Source organism: Meleagris gallopavo, chromosome 2 (assembly GCF_000146605.3).
Source record: "Meleagris gallopavo isolate NT-WF06-2002-E0010 breed Aviagen turkey brand Nicholas breeding stock chromosome 2, Turkey_5.1, whole genome shotgun sequence".
Classification (NCBI taxonomy): Eukaryota; Metazoa; Chordata; class Aves; order Galliformes; family Phasianidae; genus Meleagris; species Meleagris gallopavo.
The window spans coordinates 81,614,358-81,638,102 of NC_015012.2; the positions used below are offsets into that span (position 1 = coordinate 81,614,358).

The window sequence follows — 23,745 nt, forward strand, 5'->3', positions numbered from 1 at the left end:
AATTTGACCCAAGATGCTTCCAGATTTCTCTAAGCAACTTCTCCTGGAAAGAAATTGTTTGGTCTTTATGAAAAATGAAATCTGTCACCTTGGAAAGAAAAGCTGTTTTTCTTCCCATGCCAAAATTCATAAAATTTTGGACAGAAAAGTACATTTTTATGATGAAGGTAAGAATTTATTGGATAATAAATTACTTGTTAAATTGCAATGATGTGTTGGAGCCTGACAAGGATTACAGTATAGCTGTCCATTCAATTACCCTGCTCTTGTGGATGGTGGTTTAATTATTTGTTGTTGGTTTAACTAAAAGGCGCTTAAGTCAGTGCAGGTTTTGCCCCTGATGTCAATGAGATCAGTCACGGGTCTAAGTTGTCTTAACTCTTAGAGTGATTAATAAGAAATAGTCTTTCAAAAACACCATCAATCATAGCCACACACAGTTAATCTTCAGGTATCAGTGCCAAACACACTTCAGCAATGAACTCACATGAGATAAATGAGTAGTATGTGCTTATATCAGAGTCTGCTAAAAAGAGTAAGAGAAGAGGCAGCAGTGGCCTCTATGTAAGAATGATGAAGACTGAAATGTATAAAATAGATTTTATTATGAACTGAATAGACAATGTGACCTGAAGATACTGGAGTGAAATGGAAAGAATGAAGGCACAAATGAAAAGAGAACTGACCACGTGGTACAGAAGTAACATTCCATGGAGCATGAGATAAATAAGAAGTGACTTCTCTCTAGCCTTCCCACTGCTCCCTCCCTCCAGCTGTGTTCAGAGGTGTAGGGGTAAGCGTGGGGCCAGCAGCCACTGCGCCCTTGTGAGACTGCTCACTGGGGGAGAGGCCTCACTATAACAAAGCAGATCAGAATTTGGTTCTTCCAATTCCCAAAGACCATTTGTGAGCTGTCAGTATCTGCATGTATGCCTAAAATACTTTTCAGAGGAAGAACAAACTTTCGTAGTCCCTCATAAAAATCCTTCTTGAAAGTACAGGCCAGTGACACTGAGCTCTTTCGAGCCTAAACAAACAGTGAAACACTAGGAGATGGCTTAACTTAGCCATCCTAAACTGCACTCAGTCTGAGCCTGAACTAAGGAACCTTTTTCTCCGTCACATTTAACAACTCCTTCTGAGCCAAATTTGGTTTCTGTGGTTTGTATTGGATTGAAACTTCTGAAAATCTAACAACATCCAACTTACTAGAAGCTTTTTCATCGCAGAAAGCAAGGCTTTATACCTGCAGAAGCTAAGTCCACCTGATGTATTTGCTGTTTCCCTGAAATCCAACCACAGTCTTACTAGACAGTTGTACAAATGCACACTCACCAACACAAGCTACAGGTAAGAACAAGAATATGGAATCAGGTATATGAATATAAGAATGTGAAGTCAGGTATGTAAACCTTACATGGCTTGTCCTCAGGTGATATTTGATCGAAGTCACCATACCTTAGCTAAACCACAGAGGTGTTTTGGAAAATCCCATTCTGTGTTGTTTAATTAATCTACTTCCAAGGGTTTAGTATAGTTACTGTTTAGACAATGATTTCCTAAGTGTGTACCTAAACAGCAACTTCATGTGCCCTAGGATTTTCTGGAAAAAAATAAAAAATAAAAAAGAGCATTAGCCTAATTCATTAAAAGACAAAATTGCAATCTATACATCACATATGTATATGTATCATCTAAATGGGAATGCTAGTTAGACAAGGACTGTCTCTGTGACATTCAGTTTACATTTACATTATATGTTTAATTAGTTTTACTGGATCATGGTGCTATTAAATCACAAAACAAGTTTCACCCATGAGAATTCCACAAATGAAATGCAAATGAAAATAAATTATAAATTGTTCAGAAACTGAGTATGTGTTCTCTGAATTTCTCTGAACAAGACCCTTCTCTTTGGAAGGTATAATGTGTGTGTGAACAACAACTGAATAATAGGAGTTTTCTTAGTAATGTCTATGTGTATTCCTTGAAGAAGTTCAAGTTTAAGCAGTAAAAATCCTTTTAAATAATTGATTTTATTCAGAAGAATCAACTAGGACGCTACAGATTTCTCCTGAGACCATCTGATGGATAAATCAACAAGAAATGAAAATATCTTCTTTATAGGACTGACGTTCTCTTCTTGTGAAAGTTTTTAGCTTTAACACCACACTGGTGTTAAACTGGAAACTGGAAGCCACCAGTTTCCTCAAAATCCCTTGGTACATGTTATTCTTTTATCTGCCTCACTGAACAGCAGCCCCTGCCATTTGGTGACTGGCATCACTTAGCTCACATTTTCTTAATCTTTCTACCCTGATGCTGGCACAAGCAGCAGCCCTTTCTTTGCTCTCTTAGCTTCTTATATTCGGCTGGCTCCAGAGATCCTCCCTCAGACCCCATCAGGATACATACGTCTGTCCAGCCCCCACCTCCTTCCCTTTGCAAGATTAAAACCAGCCCAGCAGACTGCACCTCCCTCCCTGCTGAGTCCTGCATGGGGCAGCAGGAGCATTCTGCACCCATTCACACTCTCGTTAACAGGACTTATGACAGGGAACCAGAGAGTGTGAATATATACTCCAAATATTCCCATGTGAGAAGTGAAGAAAACCAGCAGTGAAGATGAAAAGCAACTGGTAAGAGAACAAGTGGGATTTAGAGAAATCTGTAAATAAGATATTAGAACAGTTGAAGCTGTCCTTGCCACTTGGCTTCTTTGTTGTTTGTATATATATGTTGCACTGTATGAAAGAAATTATAAAGAAAGAGTCCTGCAGACATGTTTTGTTATAAGGACAAAGATAAAGTGTTCTCATAAATTGTCTTGTAATGTCTGCTGGTAAATCCTTAACTCGTGATTTTATACACTTAGTATGCATGACTGAGGAGAAAGTCAGCAGCAGAATCTGTCAGAAACTGTACATTCTCTATATTCACACTGGAGTTCTCTTTCTGTTTACAGGAAAATTACAGCTTTCTTGTATGTGTGTAGTTTTCTGGGGTCTCTCATCTCGGCTACTATCCAGCAGCAATCAAGTAAGGACATGTTTCATCTTTCTGTAATTCTGACTGTCAAAAGAATTATTTGGAACTTCTTCAAAATTAAAATCCTGTCTAACTATCTAACACAGAAAGACAGAACTGTGTCTATGTATGTAGGTAGGAGTCTACATATATGTATAGAAAGAGGGAAAAAACAACAAAATGTGTATTATTTTAAGTATGCAATTAGATGTATTTTCAAGGTAAGAATTAAAATCTGTATATAGGTGATAGATACATGACACAAATCTCTCCTCATCTTTCAGTTTTTCTAGTTAGATATTATTCTGCTACATGTGGCAACAAATTGGTTTCACTTTATTTCCTGGGCATAAAATGTAAATGGCTGGATGTCAGCCATGTGTCCCTTCAAATAATATAGAATGAGGCTATTTTTAAGGTGTAACATGTCAACATGAATGTTCTCTTTAAGTTTGTGTTTTTAGAAGGAAATCCACATTTATTTCAGTGTTGAACTCTTGTAGCACACAAGAGGCTCTCTGTAGGTTAGAAATGCATATCCTTCCAGTTTGAATTCTTCCCCATCCAGACTAACATTTTCCAGATTGACCTGATACTGGACTTGTGCAGAACTCTTAAGTTATTTGAATAAATGTTTATTTTCCCTTCCTTCTTCCTTAAGCTAGGGAAATCATATGAATCTTCTTATTCATTGTACAGCTTTCTAGCAGATAATATTCAGACAAATTAGATTTTTAAATTTGCTTTCCTCTAACAAAATTTCTTTTACTTTCTTCCTTGGATCAATAAAAAAATGTCAGTAAATCCTTCTTCCCCCACCCTATATTTCATGAATGACTATTCTCTGATCAAACATGGCCCAAGAGAAGGTGGGAATGCCTGAAATACCAGAGAGGATGGAAAAAGTGCCAGCAATTTCTTTTCTTAACACACTCTTCAGTTGGCAAAAACCTTGTTTAAGTTTCCTTGGGACTGGGGAGAGTATTGATTTAAGCACTGATTGTTTTTTTTTAACATTTGCTTAAACCGCCACAAGTTCCAGACCAGAAACTTCTTACACTGCAAGCCTTATGCTGGTACAACTATTCCTCCATAGCTCTGATAGAAAAGAAGCATTATAAATTATCACCTAAAGGATTGAAAAAAAAAACAGGGTCAAGCTCTCATTTGTAGTTTGGAACTATCTAGAAACAGGTATTTTCTTTCTTTAACTTCTGACTTTACTGCATGTACTTTAAATTTATTGTTGTATACATATACATTTGTTATTATTTATAGTTCTGTTTAATTAATATTCTTAGAGTTGTTTCACTTAAATTTTTAAGATAGTCTCAAGCAGTGTCTGACAAATTCATCCCCTTTTTTTAGGATTACCAGTCATTCTGGGTGCTCGTCAGAGAACTGATCTCTGCCCAACAATCAGGATTGGCCAAGATGACTTACCAGGCAAGAAGCATATGACTTTTTAGGAAATAGCTGCTGTTTAGAAACTGTTGTGTTTAGGTTATATTCAGCTCTGTCACTGTTCAATGCTCCAATTAAATTAGAAGTTATACATCAGACATATAAATTATTTTATACATATATCTTTTTCTTGCAGGCTTTGACCTGATTTCTCAGTTCCAGATAGAAAAAGCTGCTTCTCAAGGAATTGTCCAGAGAGTAGTGGGTTCCACTGCTCTACAAGTGGCTTATAAACTGGGACCCAATGTAGATTTCAGGATTCCAACCAGGTAATGCTTTTTGCTATTTGACTTTAAAAGATACACATTTCAAAATTTTATTTTGTAATGGAGAGATCCTCTCTACAGCTGGATGATCTCATTTGCAAAGTTTCTAGAAATGGAAAAATGTGTTAAACTTTTGTTTTTTTTAATTTTGTTATGTTTTGCTGATGCTATCAGACTAGGCTGATTCCATAACAGCAATTTCAGAGACTTCTACTTTCCTCTATCAATGGTATTGCTCAGAGTTCCTGAAGTTCTCCTGAAAGAGTGAAATCACATATAGGGAGTGAAGCCAAAAGTTTTAGTTAGGGAGGCAAAGCAAAGAAAATAAGAGGAGAGTAAGGAAAATTTTCTCAAAATACTGAAAGAGATCTTTTTGATCATGTAGGGATTGCAGAAGGTAGGAAACTTTCTCTTTGTTTTGTTGCTGTTTTTTTTTTTTATATAATTGGTACATTCTCACTGATCTATAATCATTTAATATCTACTGGATAATGAGCATTACTTAGCATGTCACCAAAAAAAAATAAAAATAAAAATAAAAATAAAAATCTAGTAATGGGGATTTAGGAATCAAATTGTGTTTGTTCTTTATGAGCCAGACTTGGAGCAAGAGAAGGAATAGATAGATAGTACAACAGCACAGAGAAGTCTTTGCCAAACTCAGACAAGACCGGATTCTGGTCCAGCATTTTATGTAATTAAGAATGCCTTTAATTAGCAATTAACTGGCAAGGCCCTTAATTGGAGTGCTGTTTCAGCTAGGAATAATTGGAGTGCGAAGTATTTCTGCAGCTATCACTGACAGGTTTCTTTTGCTGAGTTCTCCCTGACTTCTGCCTCCCTAGCCATTAGGTTAATCTAATTTCCAGTTTAACGGGCTGGCTACACTGGACTTTCCCTCAGAGTGGCAAATCAAGGTTACTTGTGAGAATCCAGCCATGGAGAGTAATGAGATCTTAATTTCATTGAAAACTGGAGGATCTCAGACCCTCATCCGGTGTTTCTTAGCTCAGAAGTCTGAGATATCAAGATTTTCATTTTTAAGAAAGCTGTGATGTATTGCTATAAATAGCTCTAGGGATATGTTTGACATACACAAGTAATCACTAATCAAGCCTATACCAGCTGTATTAATATGCTGTGACATCTAAGCTAACTACTGGCACTGAGCTTGTTGGTTTGGTATGGTGCTGTTGTATAATGGATTTATCACACTCAAGACATTGACTTTGTATTCTGTAACAGTCAAAGCTGTGTGGTTAAACTGCAACACTAGCAAATGTTATACCTCAGATTTTACCCTGAATCAAATTAAAGTAATCTGCACTTGAGCTGAGCCTCTTGTCACATCTAGGGAATATGTTAATGCTTGAGTCCTGACAGTGCTACAGTGTGTTGGCTTGCTTCTTCTCTGCCAATGAGCCTGATCTGTGTACTCTGTTCCAGTATTATTTCACAGTGTGCCCCTTGGTAGTTGAACTCAGGAAGTCAGTAGTAAGTAACTGAGGCTAATAGTACAGTCCTAATAATTAAAAAAAAACAATAGAACTTCACATAATCCCTATAAGGCACATTAGCTGTTTTATTTCTGATATGAATTTAAGATGATTAAACGCCTGAGAAGTAGGAGTTATTGAGTTATTCAGGGCACTTCGAGCACGAACTCAGCGACCTTGGTGGCACAGCTTGGTTCTGGCTTTGCCGGAGGCTGGCAACGCCGCTGTCCCGGACTCCCGCTATGCTTCCTCAGGACTCTCCATCGCTCGCCCTGGAGCTGTCCGCGCCCGTGGTACTGAAACCCCTCCTAGCTGCAAGCCCCTCAGGCCAAGTCTGGAGGGCCGCCCGCACCGCTGCGGGGATCCCTCCTGCATCAAGGAACACTTCTATTAGTACAGAGTTGCCCGTCGATCATGGACAGTGAGGTCTCCTGCCTCATGAAGCAGGAAGGAATTATACTAATCCAGACTAGCCAATGTTACCGTTGCCATGATATGGGAAGGGGAACTCAATCAGATGGGTATGGCTCAGTGTATTTATTCAGTCTTTGCGTAAGTTTCCCTAAAAAGCTGCTAAGTTTCAGCTTGGTCTTTTTGTTGCTTAGTACATTGCCGAGGTCCAGAAGTATATCCCAGAATGAGTAGAAATGATTGCACAGCCTTGACTTAAGTTTCTCTTGTAACCCAAATAAATTCCCATTGGCCTATGATGCTTCTAGTGGAAAATCAGCTAAAGAATCAACATAATGTTCTCAGCATAATAAGACCTTGTGAGAATGCTGTGACTCATACCCATTTTCATTGAATACAGGAAACTCATCGTTTTTCAGTGTAATTTATGTATTTGATGTAGGTGTCCACCAAATAGTAAGTAAAAAATTAATATTGTAATTTGGGATAATAACTATAATAACTGTATTTTAATTTCAAGCTTAAAAATATACATATATTAACATAAGGGAATATACTCACGATATATTTTTTATGGGAGGAAATGCACTGGATGAAGTCTTAATCCTCTGACTTCACAAATGGAAATCCCATTGTAGGTAACATGACATAAAGCCTCTAAGTCAACACATGACTAGATAAATTAATGAAAATAACGCATGGCATTTACACATTATCATCTATGCTGTTAGAGTATTATACAAACTTTTGGAATGATTTTGGTCCAGAATAATTAGCACTCTTTAAATAACTCCTAGACACAACTTGGAAATTAGCACAGGACATAGGTGCCCTTGCATGTGGTCACTGTGTTTCGGAAGTAAGAAGGCTTAAACTTCTTACTGCCAGGTGAACTTAGTATCAGAGAAAAAATTCCAGGCACACTGAATTTTGTAGTAGGAAGGTAGCCTATGAGTCTAGACATGACATGTTTTTGCCTGTAGTTTCCTCTCAGTAGAAGTAGAGCAATGTAAGAATGTAAGATTTCTTTTGAACAGTGTTTGTATTTGGCATAGTCATGTACTGTGGACCACTTTAATAGGTGACTTGACAAACTTCAGATAGTTGCTTCTAAAAATGCAAAATGCTTAGCTGATTTTCTTTTTTTTTTTTTTAATTTTTATTTTTTATATTTTATGTTTGCCAGATAGTTCTTGATAGGTCACCTGTGACTCTAGGAAGCTTCAGGATGTGCAAACACTGAATATCCCATAGCTGTGGGTATATCTGATGCTGCATTACCATGAAGTTGGCCAGAGGGATTTCTGCAGCCATTTCTAGCTGTTTGTATTAATGTTTCTGAAAACTTTATCTAGAAAGGAATGTTATCTTACAGGGAAATTGAGCTCACCTAATAAACTCTGAAATAAATTTACTTAAAAAAGCAAGCAGTTATTTTGCAGTATTCAAATCAGTAGTTAACATTTAAAAATACTCTACTGCTCTTGATGAATTCTGAAGACAGCAATACTATTCAGTACTTCTATTGCCTAGTTGGACTCATCTTTGAATTCTTAAAGAAATATTGCTGATAAGCACTCAAGTGTTGGGATTAGTAAAACACTCCTAGGTACTCATGGGAGAAAAATAAAAGAAAAAAGAAAAAAGGAAAAGGAAAGAGCAGTGGTTCAGAAATTCCCTTACAAATGTTTCCAGAAAATGAAGCAAAACTAACTAACTAACTAACTAACTAACTAAATAAATAAATAAATAAATAAAATCACAGTTGTCTTTAAAAAAAAAAGAAAGAAAAGCAAGTACTCAAATATCTGATAAAATATTGATCTGATTTTACACTTATACATTCATTTCACACTTAAAGCATTAAATAGTAGTTCTCAATACACAAGGGAAAAAATGAATGGAAACATGATATCCCTGGCCATTCAAAGTAGCTAAAAAATAGGTCAGGACTAAATTCAACCTGTGTGCTTCGAGTATTTTTGTGTATTAGCTTTTCAACTACTTGCTCCTGTGTTCAAAATTGCTTGATTCTATTCCATAAATCAGTGGAAAAGCATACATATATGTTTGAATTATTTACCTATTTTATTATGCAGTTCTCCACGGTTCAAGAAGATTACAGAATCCAACACTTGACTTTACAGTTAGACAGAGGAATAGCTTCTCAACAACTGTTTATTTAAGTATAATGATAAATTTGCCATGGTTTCCAAATATTTAGCATTTTAAGCTGATGACTTCAGTAGGTTTTGCCTATGTAAACATCACAGGCTTTGAGAAAAACTGTACTGAAGCACAGTGATAAGACTGAAGCCAATGGAATTGCTCTTCATTATTACTGGAATAGCTAAGATGAGAATTTTTTTCTCTGCTTTACTTGCTGAATTATAAATCTTACACTGTTACAGTCTCATGCAGAGTAGCTTTCTGATGTAGGGTCACACTGTGTTTGGTTAGGCTGGGTCACCTTACTGATATTTGGTCTTTAGTCTAATGCCAGCAGCTTTTTTGTTTTGTTGTTATTATTTTTTTAAATATAAATATTTGTTCATATTTGTGTACTGATTTTTTTACTGTTGTATATACAGTTCTTATAATTCAATTTTCTTTTACTGATGTCACAATATCTTACACATGTTCTCTTCTTAGTCTATCATTTGAAAAATATATTTATTTTCTAGTTTAATTTTCTAGAAAGAAGGACCCATGTGATGGCTTGTAAAGCACTAATTCTACAGCTAAATATGGTGCATAGAATCTTTTTGCCAATCTGGCATAAACTACTTTTAATACATATTTAAAATAATAATAATAAAAAGTAACTGTGTTTACTTACTAGTTTTTTTTTAATTGAATTTTTATTTATTTATTTATTTATTTATTTATTTATTTATTTATTTATTGCTAGTATAGTTATGGTGGGCCAAGAATGTGCTATTCTAACCAGTATTGCCATGACAGTAAAACTTACCAGTGCAGAGAAAGAATGAAAGACTCTTCTCAGAGGACCTGGGATTAGTAATGCTTTCTTTAGCTGTAGAGCTTGGTGAATCAGATCCCCTAGAGCCCTAAACTTGATAGTAAAAAGTCATGTGGTTAAAAATTACTTAAAAATAACACCTTCGACAGGGTAGTAGCAAAAACATCTGTTGTGCAAGAACAAGAAGGGGATTCAGCAAATGAAGAGATAAATCATTCAGATGTGCTAAGGTTTTAGCAGTAGAGGAGATTGAAATGTTTGCTTAGGAGATATTATAAAAGAAAGACACAGAGGTCCGTGAAAGATGTGCTGAGTGTATCAGGAGTTTAATGTGCATCAGAAGAAAAACAAGAAGTGCATTTCCAGACAAGGAAGAATATGCAAGTATGATGTGTAAGCTAGAAGCCCAACAAAAGGAAGAGCAGTGGATAGCAGTAAGCACTATAAAGCGCTCAGAAAAAGAGGAGAGGTAAAAAGTCCACACATTCACATTTGCATTTAAGATGGTAAGAAAAAAATCATAGCAAAACAATGAGAGAATACAACAAGTTAGATAAAATGCTATTGAACAAAGCCAGCTGAGACAGATTATTGCATTTGTAGTCAACAAGGAAACAAGTCACAGCAAACCACAGACAATTCAAAGTTAACAGCAAAAAGCCCCCTCTCCCACCTTTGAGTATCTCTATGTGTAAGGAGATAATCTTCCATCAGAGCATTCCCATTCCTCGTACAACAGCTTTGCCTGCAGCTGCATTACATAACAAAATTCAGACTCAAATGGAAGGAGCAGAAACGCTTGCAGTCTGGGCAGATTATTCTTAAAATGAAGTTATTGCTACTGCTGCCAGGCTTTCCTGGTTATTAACCTGAAGAAATCTTGGTAGGGCTGTACCGTCGCCTGCTGGAAGAGGTTGGCACTACAGCTTTGGGCACCTTCGCACTTCAGACAGCGGAGATTCTGTTGTGCCGGCTTACAAGTCGGCAGTCATCCAGGATGCAGAATAAGAACCAGTTTATTCATTTTTTCTTTCTTTCTTTCTTTCTTTTTCTTTTTCTTTTTCTTTTCCTTAGCCATAGAGATTCACTAATGGCTAAATTCTTGCTGAGATAGGATTGATCTGCCACTCAGAAATTCTTTGTTCAAAATGCCTACTTACCTGAGAAGTTCTTTGAGTGAATATTGGTAACAAAAAGATTTGCATGTCTCCATCCCTGTGAAATTTAGTCAAATACATACTTTTCCATGTGACATTCTTAAGCGTGGAGACATGGTAAATTATGTGTCAGTACCAACTCAGTTAGGATGCAACAATTTCATCACACATAAAAACTGAAAAAACTTATTTTTAAAATATTGCATGGGATCCACCGGTACATCTGAGCTAAAAATGACATAATTATTTTAGACATTAATACAGCTGTGTTTGTGCTTTCAAATCTTGGATGTTATAGCAGTGGCAAAACAATGAAATATTTTATACGAGGAAAATCTGTTCTTTGCTACTTGTAGTCTTGTTAGCGTAGGTTCTTAATATCTGTATGATTATCAGTTAATTTTTTGTTGAGTGGTTTCTGCTGTAGTGACAGATAATAGATTAACAAAATGGATACTGTCAGGCTGAACAAGAAAATACCTTTAAAAAAGACCTTCTTATGCCTTCAAAATTAAAGCTCTGCACTATCTACCCAGTCAAGCAAAAGTCACACTAAGTTGACTGATTTTGTAAGTGTAATAAAAGCATCATAATTGTAGGATATACTTTCTAAAGGTAAAATACTAGTCTGCTGTTCTTTAATTCATTATTTGTAGAAAGGGTTATCATAAACAATTTACAACAGAGGAAGAAGAACCCACATAGTTCCTACAAAGCTAATGCCTCCAAAGGATATGTCTTCTTCAGGTAGAAAGCACAGATAAAAGAATGTCTGCAGTATGGCTCTACTGAGGAACTGATTCTGTGTGCAGTTTTACAGAACAAATACACAACAAATTTACTGTATTTTGATCTTACACAGTGCAATATATTCCAATGGATTGCCTGATGAATATTCCTTTCTTACTACTTTTCGGATGACTGGAGCCACACTTCAGAAATACTGGACTATTTGGCAGATTCAGGATTCTTCAGGAAAAGAACAAGTTGGAGTGAATCTCAACGGTCCAATGAAAAGTGTTGAGTTTTCTTATAAAGGAGTGGACGGAAGTCTCCAGACTGCATCATTTTTACATTTGCCTTTCTTGTTTGATTCCCAATGGCACAAGCTTATGATAAGTGTGGAAACAAACAGTGTTACACTTTTTATTGACTGTATAAAAGTAGAATCCCTAAACATAAAACCAAAGGGGAAAATCAGTGTTGATGGCTTCGCTGTGCTTGGAAGACTCAAAAATAATCCTCAAATTTCAGTTCCGGTAAGTTTCAAAATCTTATATTACTAAAAAAAAAAAAAAAGTTTCGTACTTAATCTTTCTATGGAACACATCTTCAGATACTTTCTTAAAACACAGATGGCAGAAAATAACCCCTGTGGCAGGTAAGTACTAACTCTTAATTTCAAATTTTGTGTGTATACAAATAGTGGCAGGTAAGGGATGATTCAGGCTATGTCTAAGTTTCATCAGTGAATTTTCTTAAACAACCACACATCTGTCATTGGTCCTATTCTGTTTGGATATATCAGCTCTATGTTCCCTTGTTTGTATCATATATGGAGCTCAATCTAGAAGGAAGTCTCAGGACATGGGCTTGTGGACTGTACCTCACATCAAAGAGACCAAAGCATTCATTGAGCAGGAACTGGGATCTCTCAATTGTATGTGCACACAAACTATAAGCTAGAGATGATTAGTCCCGTCTCAGAATATTACATGTAGTTACTACAAAGGGAATATCTCCTACATGAGATCGATCAAAACTCACTATGGTGTGTTCCTTCATTCTGTGTGACAAAACAGGCAGTTAAACGGTTATTTTATATCCTGTTCGTTAATTTTATCCTTAAAATATCCTCTTCATTCTACTATAGTGAGGAGAGAGTTGTTTTGGTGGAGAAAATCACACTGAGAATAACATATGGAAAATATTGAATGCTTTTGTGCCTTTCTATCAAGAAAACTGAAGATGAGAAACCTCAGGGATTTTATTATTTGACGATCTGATCTAGTACCCAATGATTAATATAAAACACAGAGAAAGTGATATAGTCATAACTTCTGACTTAAGAAAACTACTTGTAGCTGTTAATCGGCATTTTTCCTTCTAGACATCAATGAAAGTTTCTTCTCAGCCAGAGTTTTTTTCAGCTAGTGAGTCATACTGCATTTTATGCTGAATAATATAAGTTTCCTTTTTTTCAAGGATCCTCTTTACATGTCTTAGGAACACATAATATGAACAGCAAGGCACTCATTTCAGAATGAGTTGAATGGCAAAAGAGAATCACATATTTAATATTTAGTGAACATTTTCCTTATTACTACACTGCAGATTTGCATCAACTTTGAAGTAAAATGAGTGAAGTGAGATATATCTTGCATTAACTATATATATCTCACATTATTTGCCAAAAATATGTAAAATTCAAAAGGCAAGTGTTGTAAGAAAAGTAACAACTCATAATTTGTCATATCTGTATGCATAGGTAATTATATTACACTGGATAGAAATCAGATTTTCTTGGAAAATGGTAACAGAGGTTTCTGAAAGTCGCTGCCTAGTATGTTGCTCTCAGTGTGGATTAGAATCTATCAGTATCTGAAAAGCAGTACTAATTCTGCTGAGAACAAAAATTGATCTTTGAAAATATCATTCAATATCATAATGCTGGAGTTGATACTGTAATGATTAACTGTACATTTACTGACTGGTCTGAGGAATATTAGTGGTTGAGTGAATGGATGGCATGATGAAAATATTACATACTCTAAAATATTCTACATATTTTAGCGTGAAAATCCACAGCCTTTGAAAAGATATCTAGATTAAATGCACAGAGAGATGTAGGCATTAATGTAATAGTACTGAAATGTCCAGTATGAAGTATTACAGCAAATCACGCCTTCAGGTTAGACGCATTTAAAAACAAAGAGGGTTCCTGTTGCATGATGAAATAGTGGTTTAAGGAGGCAGCACACAAACTAGGAGAGAGTTATGGTTTTAAGCCGATCTTGTCAAGAACTTGCATTTCCCTCATGCCAGCAAGCATGCACTTACAGCCCAGAAGGTCAGTGATAACCTGGCTTCTATCAAAAGAGGGATGGCCAGCAGGTGAGGGAGATGATTATCCCCCTCTGCTCTGCCCTCATGAAGCCTCACTTGAAGTATTATGTCCCAGCACAAGAAAGTCATGGAGCTGCTGGAGCGGGTCCAGAGGAGGGCCACAAATAGCTGCAGCACATCTCCTGTGAAGAAAGGTTGAGGGAGCTGAGCTTGTTCAGCCTGGAGAAGAGATGGGTCTTGGAAGACCTTTTTGTGGCCTTTCAATATATAAAAGGGGACTTGTAAAAAAGATAAAGACTTTTTATTAGGGCGTGTAGTAACAGGACAGTGGGCAATGGTTTCAGATTGAAAAAGGATAGGAATTGGGTATAAGGAAGTCATTTTTCATGATGACAGCGGTGACACGCTGGAATAGGTTTCCCAGAGAATTTATGGATGCCCCACCACTGCAAGTGCTCAAAATCATATTGGACAGGGCTCTGAGCAACCTGATCTTGTGGAAGACGTCCTTACCCATTGCTGTGGACTTGGACTAGACGATCTTTAAGATTCCCTTCCAACTCAAATCATTTTATGATTCTGTGATTATAGCTACGATTAATGTAGTCAGAGCAGAAGAAAATTAGAATTTCATCCTCCTTCCTCTTCTGCCATTTTTGGGTGTTTTCAACCCTGTGTTTATCAGAGACGTGAGTTTTAAGTGAGGTATACAAAGAAAGAACAGCAAGTAGGCTGGACATTTCAGACATTTTGTGGGGAAAGTGTCTTGCATTAAGTTCTGCCTCATATATGTTCAAGCACTCACATCATTAAGCATTAATGTGAAGCTATGTGGTGTAGTGGGGAATGTTAGATATAGGACACCCTACTTCAAGGATGAAAGAGCAAGATGAAATTAAGTCACTTTTACAGTTCATCATTTATTGCGCAAAATATTTCTTTATATCTTTGAAATGTTTATGGAAGGATTCACGGTCAATGTATTTTTTGAAAAACCTCAAATCTTTTGACTTAAAACTGAGGAATATGTTGTAGTTTTTGACAAAAAGAATAATGAAGCACTGGAAAAAATTGTTGAGGAAGAAAGAAGGTAAAAACCTCATTAAGTTTTTAAATCAAACCTAGACATCAAAAATGTATTTTAATTCAGACAGAACTGTTGGCTTGACATAGGACACCCTAGATAGGATTGCATGGCCTGTACTATGAAGTCAAAACTGACAATTGTGGTGGTCCAGCCTGATATTATACAACTGTAGATTAAGGAAGACCATATACTTTGGAATTATGATAAAGAAAATACACAAGCAGATAAAATAGATATTTTAAAATGGCTTTATATATTGTACACATTTGTGGTTTAACTTGTGTATTTGTTTTCTCTTTAAATTGAGTAAAAAAAGCTATGGTTAGGTACATACTTGTCCTTTTATTTGCTTGACTATACTCAGTTTAAACATCTCATCAATCTTGGTTATTTAATATGTCCCAGGCATGATTTCTGATTTATTTCCAAGCACTGTTAAAGTATATTACTTCCAGCAGTATAATTTTTACAGGACATAAACTATGTTTCCTCTTCTTGTTTATATTTTTTCCTTCACTATTCTGTGAGTGCTCTCTTTATCTTGCAGAATAAATCAGTTTCTTATGAGTGCAAATAATACATATCATTTTAAAAGATATTCTTTATTGCTTGTTGTTACTATGATTGCCTTGGAGGGATTATATAGAGTTCCATTAGAAATAACGTCTTGTCTTTGAGCCTCTAAAAGGACTTTTTCCAAGATTTCTGGAATGTTTTATAGGGGGCAAACTTTTATACAGGTTTACAGCTTCATTTTATGTTTTTTAAATAAAAAACACACAGTATTTTTTTTTAATCTAAAAGTAATTCAAATGGTCCACTATAAGCTCTAAGTAATAAATATGAGATTTATAATCATTTCAAAACCAAAAAAGAACCTACTTCCTGAATTCCATGCCTGTTATGAAAAGGGCATTAATTTCAAATTGCTCAAATATTAACTGTTGTAAGATGATAGAAATTACCTTAGTTTCCTTGATTTCAGAGGCCCAATTTCTCATAACTGACACTAAACACTTCATTAGAAGTGATCCTTGGTCATTATTTAATTGACATTTAATGTTTTTTACTAGACTATTGCAGTTATCTGACTTGTAACATCTGAGAGGAAAGTAATTATGAGTATTTGCTGAACAGGGATGAATTTACAGCATTGCACAGATTATGCCTGTGTAAGATAAAAAAATAATGTCTTATGTCTTCTTCACCCTGAGAAATCTCACAGAATAAAATGATGTTTTAAATACATGTAGCTTGTTACTTGAAAGCAAATGTACAGATAGTAAATGATAGAATTCCCTTAGAGCAAACATAGATATCATTGATTAAAAGTAGTAGAGGAACTCCCACCTGAAAACGGATCAGCTGAACTGTAATTTCCCTGAAGGGCTGTCTTTCCTTGAATCGTCCCTGAGGCACCAATTACCCAGCAGGGCACAGGGAGACAGCTTGTCCAGAAGGCAGCTGCAGACATGCTCTGATTTAGCCCCAGAAGAATGTCAGAGTTTTTCTTAAAGCCTAAGTACTGTTAAATGCTTAACTATGGACTTATGCTACTGCAGATATTTAAATCTTATTTAGATTTTAATAAACCTCCATATACCTAATCAAAAGCACTACTAAGACAATTGAATTGCATAAGCAAAACTGTGAGCAGATATGAGCATTTTCATAAAACTTAAGAGGACAAAACAGTAAACAGACAAACACAACTAATTGAATTATACCTGTTCTATGAAATTAAAATTGAACTGAAATGCTGCAGGAATTCTGGAAAATGAATATTGAAATTATTGACCTATAGATCTTACACATCTACGGGTCTTAAAAGATTAAATTTTAATAGCTTTGCTTTATGATTACTCCTGATTTATCTGAGGTTAATTTCTAAGATCTTTGTAGCTGCATTTCATCCTTAATGACACTTTGCACTGATTTGATAGATGATGTTAGATCTTCAAAATGGTGGCATTCTTTTAATCAGCTCAACATACTCAGAAAGATCATTGTGAAATACTGGCAAGGAAAAAGGTACCTTGATAGTAAGGCCAGGTCATATTTGCCTTTCTCTCTCCTCCCCTAAATGAACACAAGGTGAGCCCCACCCTTTTACTATTTTTCCAATGAAATAGTTTTATTTCTAATTTTAAGAAGTCAAAGAGGTTTCACTTCACTTTTTGTTTTACATAACCTTAAAGCAATAGAAAAAGCAAATTAATTACAAAGCAATCTGACTAAAAAAATGTTGCCTGACCAAGTAATTGTCAAAGACATGTTAAATTATGATGGCTGCTCTGAAAGTAATACCTTCTATTACTGTGTTGGCTCATGACATCAGAGGTAGATTTGGTGGTACGGCAGTAAAGGTTGAACCTTTCCACCAATATTCCATTCCATGTTGTTGCTGTGTGACAGATGGCAGCAGAGGGGCAGTGTGACAACATGGCCTCTGACATGGAAGTGTGTATGAAGGAAAGGTGTGTCACTGAACTGCTCCATGGGGAAAAACACGGCACCCACTGACATTCACTGATGCCTGCTGTAATTTATGGAGACCATACAGTAGATATTAGCACAGAGAGATGGAGGGTGATGCATTTTAGCAGTAATGAGAGTGATGTGACAGACAAACCACATTCCAGATGGCCATGCAGAATTGTATAAGCGCAGCATTCAGGCTCTTGTTTACTGCCTGTGAAAATGCACAACTAATGGTGGTGACTATCCAGAAAAATAATTTTTTGTAGGTGACAATTTGCTTTACCAAACTGTCTTATTCTGGTCTTCTCATTTGTTGTAGTTTCCATGGAAATAAATAGGAGGCACTACTTTCAGAGTAACCCACATACTTGTGCATGTTTCAAATATTTTAACTCCTTTCATATTCACTTTATGGTACAGTGATTTGTAAACAATGCTAGGTGTTTTTTCCTGTATGGGATGCCTCCCTCTCTTGTTCAGACTTATTTTTGTTGCTTTTTAATCTCATGAGAGTACCAGGTCTTACATCGTGCTCACCATTCAAACTCCTTCTTGATCAAAACAAAATGGTCAGTTTTCTCTAGCCATTCAAGAATGTTAGAAGAAAACATGAGGCATTAAAGGGATTTCTTGGCTCAGAGAGGAGGCTCACTGCCTGCAGCAAGTAATCCCATTTTAGAACCTCATTATAAATTTTCTGTTTTAATATTGACTTTGTTCAAAGTTGAAAAATTTGGTTCCAACTTAAAAAATGTATAATACACATTTGCTAGTAGTATTCTCTTGAGATGGGTTTGTTGGCACTTGGAGAGTCTTGCATTGAAGTACAGCCCAACCCAGTAATTAGCATTTTCTCATCTCACATCTTTCTCACCTTAATGCAGAAGCAAAAAAAATAATAAAAAAATAATAATAAAAAATCAACAACAACAAAATACCACCAGTCAACAGCCCCGCCACAAACACACACAAAGAAGTAATTATTATCTATATATGAAAAAAGCAAAACAATGTGTTGATGCAGATATGAGCTACTGGTATGGTTTTAAAGTCATTTTTCACAGTGTTTGCAGATATTGTAACTCTTTGCAAGTTGAAAATACAGCTCAAGACTATTGATTTCAGTTACATTTGTTGTTGATCAGACTTTCTGCATAACCTGTACCAAGGTACTTCTATTCAAGCAACCAGTCTTTCCTACTATGGTGCAGAATGCCATCTAAACCAGCTATTTTGATTTTAATAGTCAGTACTCTATAAGAATTATGAGACAAAAGCAGGAGTATAAGCCACTCATCCAGCAGTATCTTTCTGCCTTTACCACAGAGCAACCCTTTCTTTTTCTGTCACTTTTTTCTCTTATTCAGTCCCAAACTCCAATTTTTACAGTACATGAACTTGCTCATTTGATCTGGGGAACGAAGCAGCAAGCATTCTGAGGGAAGAAGAGTAGATTCACACTCGTCCTGGTCAGATACAGTGGAAGTGTTTATAGGCAACCTTAATTTTAGTATCTCTGAGCTACTGAATGGATTACCCTTTAGTTTTACTACTATTGAATGTTACTAAATTTCATTTTAACATTAAACAGACAAACAGTAAAAGAGGAAATTGTCCCTTTGTACCATGTCTATCCTTTTAAATGAGGAATAGATTCTTATTTAAATCAGAAATAGATTAAGTCCAGCTTAAGCATTCATTAAGAGCCAGTTACAAACTCCTCAGCCTCTGCAAGTGAGCTTCAGGGTGAATAATTCAGAGAGTCAGGACTCAGAACTGAGTAGAATGTGATGAAATAAATTATCCAGGGGTCATTTGGTATATTTTATGCTTTTTTTGTGAATCTTCAGATTCCAGATACACTTATTTTTATTATTGTATTGCCAGCTATTAAATTACAATATACACTCAATACTTTTATGTATATTCTGTCATTCGGTTGTCTATTATCAAGGATTGGGAAAGGTTTTAAAATGAGAATTGAATAAAGAAGATAAAGAATGGACTCAGATAATGGTGTCAGATAACACAACAGGTAAAAGAAACTATGATTCTGCCTCCTTTGTGCTGTTCAGAGCACTCCGGAGGCTGCAGTGACTGCAGTAAATAGAAGAGTGGAGATGTGATAGCAAGGATTTCAGGAGTGGCAGAACTGAAGTGGAGAAGGTGAAAGGAAGAACAAAAAGCGACTTGTTTGGACAAGTGGACAAAACTTGTGGGTGTTTTGCAGAAATCTTACAGGACTTTAAACATTTTTTAGCTACAGCACTCAGTATGCAATTAAGTCAATACAGGGAAAGTATCAGGAGAGGAAAGCACCTCAGTTCTCTCTGCATCAGCCACAGGCTGGGACTGAAAAGAGCAATGAAATATCCTAGCAGGAGCGCAGGAGGTAGCCAGAAGAAAGCACGAATATATTATATTGTGGGAGGGATGGTGGGAAGCTACTTCAGCTCTATAGAATAAGGAAGATTCAGAGGAGCAAAGAAATAAGAAGTGAATGCCCTTGGATGCTCACGTTTCTATTTTCAGCTTCTCAAAAACAAATCACAGTCTTTGCTACACAGAACTCTATGCTGTTACAAGGTAAAAAATAATCCTTCTTCTTCCTCAATTTGTCAGCCATTCATAATGAAATGAAAGGAAAAAGCCTGTGAATTTTATCATTAAGTTAAGGATTCACTGAACAAACCACTCATTTGTGAGTCAAAAGCCAAGCTGGTACTATATCAGACGGAAGACATTAAACCTTGAACATAATAACTATGCACAACAGTTATTATTGTAATATACTTTTGGTACTTAAAAATCTACTTGAGGCATGATATATCAGTGGATATGCCTCTGAAGATGTATTTGAGCTACTGAACAACTTTTAAGAAAGGCTAGGTAGTATTTAATCTACATATGCAAATCAAGAAAGACTCACTGACATTTTCTGAGAAGAGCTTGCCTTAATCTGATGTCATTTTCCAGTGCCAAATAAAAATTCAAGGAATATGTGAAATTTCACAGATGTGTATTACTCAACTGCAGGGTTTTGCTAGTATACATGTGATCCACCTGTCTGAACTCCTACACTTAGACCATCTGTTTCTGTTCTTGGACCTATCACTCCTCATGGACACAACTGTTTAGTCAGAAGAAATCTTTTTAGGACTGTGTGTCCTTCAATAAAACTCTCAGTATAACATAATATGAGATAACTGCCTGTGTACTTATCAACTCTTTAAAAAGGAATGATGAATCTCACCTTCTCTTTAAATCTCTCAGCAGGTTTATGCTCCCTCTTTAAAATGCCTCCAGACGTTGTGTCTGCAGGCATGCAGAGTGGTGATCTGCTCTAGAAGAAGCTCCAGAGGTTGAGCTAGTCCACTCCTGTGGCCTGTGCTGAACAGCAGCACCCCATGCACTCATCACTGCACCAATTAGTGTTAAATGCCTACCTTTCAAAATATACCGTTAGCTGATCAGTCTTGGTCCTATTAAAACTTTGTCAAGTGTGAGCCCCTATTGAATTAACGTTGTTTTGTCTTCCCTACCAGTTCGAAGTCCAGTGGATGCTGATTCACTGCGATCCCCTGCGGCCCCAGAGAGAAGGCTGTGGTGAGCTCCCAGCCCGGGTGAGCAGCGTTCCCAGCCTGACAGTGATGAACCAGGCTGCCACTGAATCTATGGAGTTCACAGGAGCTTCATTTTTTCCCCCTCTTTGTCCAGAGAAGTCTATTTCACCATACCTGACTGAAATTTGGTGCCTTTAGCAACCCAGCCCCCTGGAGTAGCAGCTTCACTTTAACTCTTCCATGCCTTCCTATCTTTTCCTTCTCAGCCAGTGCTAGGGTCAGAGGCTTTTGAAACTGTCCCTGACAGTGAAGAGAGACTGCTGTCTCCTTGCAGACTCCTGGGCAACCTGAGGGAGGGAAACCCTGGGTGGGAGGTGAGGGAGGGTGCCCAAAGCAACAGTGAGCAGGGCAAAGGGTTAAAGGAACTGCAGTCATTCAATCCTCTTCCTCCCAGCCTTCAGCTCTCCTCCAATCCCACGACCCTCTCCCAGGCAGTTAATAAGGAGCTGTGAGGGGTGCCTTGCAGCCCAGCTCACCTTTTGGCTGTAAGGCACATTTTGGGTTTCTGTGTATCGTAGCACCTAGGTGGCTGCAGAAACTGTCCCCATTATGGCCTGGGCTGCATGGGGCCCCCTGCTTCTCGTGCTCTTCTTACAGACTTTTTGCCTCTGCTTTGCTCAAGTAAGTTTATTCTGACTTTATCCCTGTTTTTCTCCCTTACAGATAAGCCAGACAGTGATTGAGGTGAGTGTGAGGGAAGGGAAGGTGCTGCGTGCTAAGGGAAAGGGTCTGTATGAAGAGGGGCTGAAGGCTGTTTTTTGTCATGCCCTGGAATTGACTCGCTGGACGGTTTTTTGACCCTTTTCTCCTCCATCCACAAATATCACTGGATAGATTACTGCTGGAAAGTCTGGTGTGGGGAGGCAAGGCAGTCAGAGCAGCAGCTCTGTGAGGAGCAGGGCCCCAGCAGGCCCTGGGCTGGCCTCCCTCTCAACAGAGTGCCTTTGTGGGGACAGCCAGAGTTGGCTGCGGGTAGAACAGAGACCCTCATTATGGGACGGAGACCTGTAAAAGCCTTTCTCTCAGTTTCCACATGCCGCGCCTCCCGCTTCTCCCCTGGGAGCCTGGCACTTGGAGAAAGTTTCTCTGTAGATGCTAATGTAATCCTGTGGAAACAGGGCAGCCTCTGAAGCTGCCACCGAAGTAGCGAAAGGGTTAGTTTTAAGCTTCCTTCCTTAGCACAAACTCTTGGGAAGACTATCTGCTTTATACTGGCTGGAATTAGAATAACTCAGTGAATTTTAGTGCTTGGTTTGCGAAGATCACTGTCTTTAATTTTGCCACTTTAATTTTTGCCACTCTAACATTAGCACATGGCTGGGGCAGGGAGTTAAGTCCCCCTGTGCCAGCACCATGGGAGCAACAGGGCATCCAGACTGAGGAAGGGGTTTAACATATCATCCCTGTGCTGACTGTGAGAGGTGTGTGCTGGTATCACCACAAAAGCGAAAGCATAGGGCCTGCTGGTCCTGACATGGGTGTGGGGAGAACACAGACCACCAGTGCTGCTATGACCCCCTGAATAACTCAAAGAAGCCCTCACTCACAGATTGGCTTTTACAGATTTACCAGGATCTAATTGCTTCTTCTTTTACTCCTTGTCAGAGAGGTCTCCCTGGTCCACCAGGCCCCCCAGGTCCACCAGGGCCACCAGGAGTTCCTGGCATTGATGGCATTGATGTAAGTATTTCCTAAGCATTGCCTAGAGAACAGGTGATGCCTCAAGATGTACCTGCTTTGTCCTCTGCATTTGATTCTGGGGAGAACTGGCAGGAGAACTGCACAGGAAGTGATGGATATTATATTCTGTAGCAGGCTTGAGGGGTGGCTTTTCCAATTCTCTCTGATATTATAGAACATCATAGGAATTTTTATTTTATGTAATCATGGTCATATGCTGTGATTAATTGCCTTAAATAGGGTGTAAGGATTTTATAAATCAAACTGCAAAAGGAATTATGTAATATCACCTTACTAAAGCATGCTAAGAAGTGGCATTATTTCTGATAGCAGCCACTTTGTATTTTCCATTTCCTGACAGAACTTTCTTTGATTATTTCTGTTAGACTGTAGTAGAATTCATGCAAGTTTATTATTCATTTCCTAACCAAAAAAAAAAAAATCAGTTTGGGAATATTCCCATTAATCTGTATTTCTCACGAGGGTCCACAAAAGGTCCCTGTAAGTCTAATACCTTCCCTTTTGTCCCCCGTTAGGGAGAAAGAGGACCTAACGGCCCCCCAGGTCCCCCGGTAAGTGCTTTCAGTTATTTTGTGTTTGCTCCTTGAGAGGAGAGGTACAAGGTTTTGTTTCTGCCTCGCTTTTTGCAATACGCAAAATGTCTTCTGCATTTAAATCCCAAAGGGTCCGGATGGGGATGCAGGCAAAGCAGGATCCCCAGGCCTGCCTGGAGAGCCGGGAGCTGATGTGAGTATGCTTGACTTTATGGAATTTCTTTAAAAAAGAGCGCTTGGTTTTAGTCTATTTCTGTAGAAGCATGACCTTCTCCTGAGGTCTCTGGCTTCCTCACAGCTGCCAGCTCAGCGCCAGCAGCACAAGTTAGGGAGAGGCACTTCGCTCCAAGCTAAAACGTGCTATCTGGAAGGAACACAGTTCTGTGTCCTCCCTCCTGGAGTGAGACAGACGAGGAGCAGCGTTGGGTGCCGCCACCCTGCTGAGGAGAG

General features: G+C 37.6%; 1 protein-coding gene across 1 annotated transcript in view; it reads left to right on the plus strand.

Moving 5' to 3' along the window:
- Nucleotides 1-2,422: 2,422 nt before the first annotated feature.
- COL9A1 (collagen type IX alpha 1 chain) overlaps nucleotides 2,423-23,745 on the plus strand; it is a 66,695-nt gene continuing 45,372 nt past the window's right edge. The window contains 10 exon segments of the mRNA XM_010707760.3: nucleotides 2,423-2,639; nucleotides 2,966-3,039; nucleotides 4,396-4,473; nucleotides 4,628-4,760; nucleotides 11,667-12,063; nucleotides 20,984-21,061; nucleotides 21,725-21,745; nucleotides 22,667-22,741; nucleotides 23,278-23,313; nucleotides 23,426-23,488. Of these exon segments, the coding sequence (XP_010706062.1) occupies nucleotides 2,626-2,639; nucleotides 2,966-3,039; nucleotides 4,396-4,473; nucleotides 4,628-4,760; nucleotides 11,667-12,063; nucleotides 20,984-21,061; nucleotides 21,725-21,745; nucleotides 22,667-22,741; nucleotides 23,278-23,313; nucleotides 23,426-23,488 (969 nt within the window). The 5' untranslated portion in view covers nucleotides 2,423-2,625.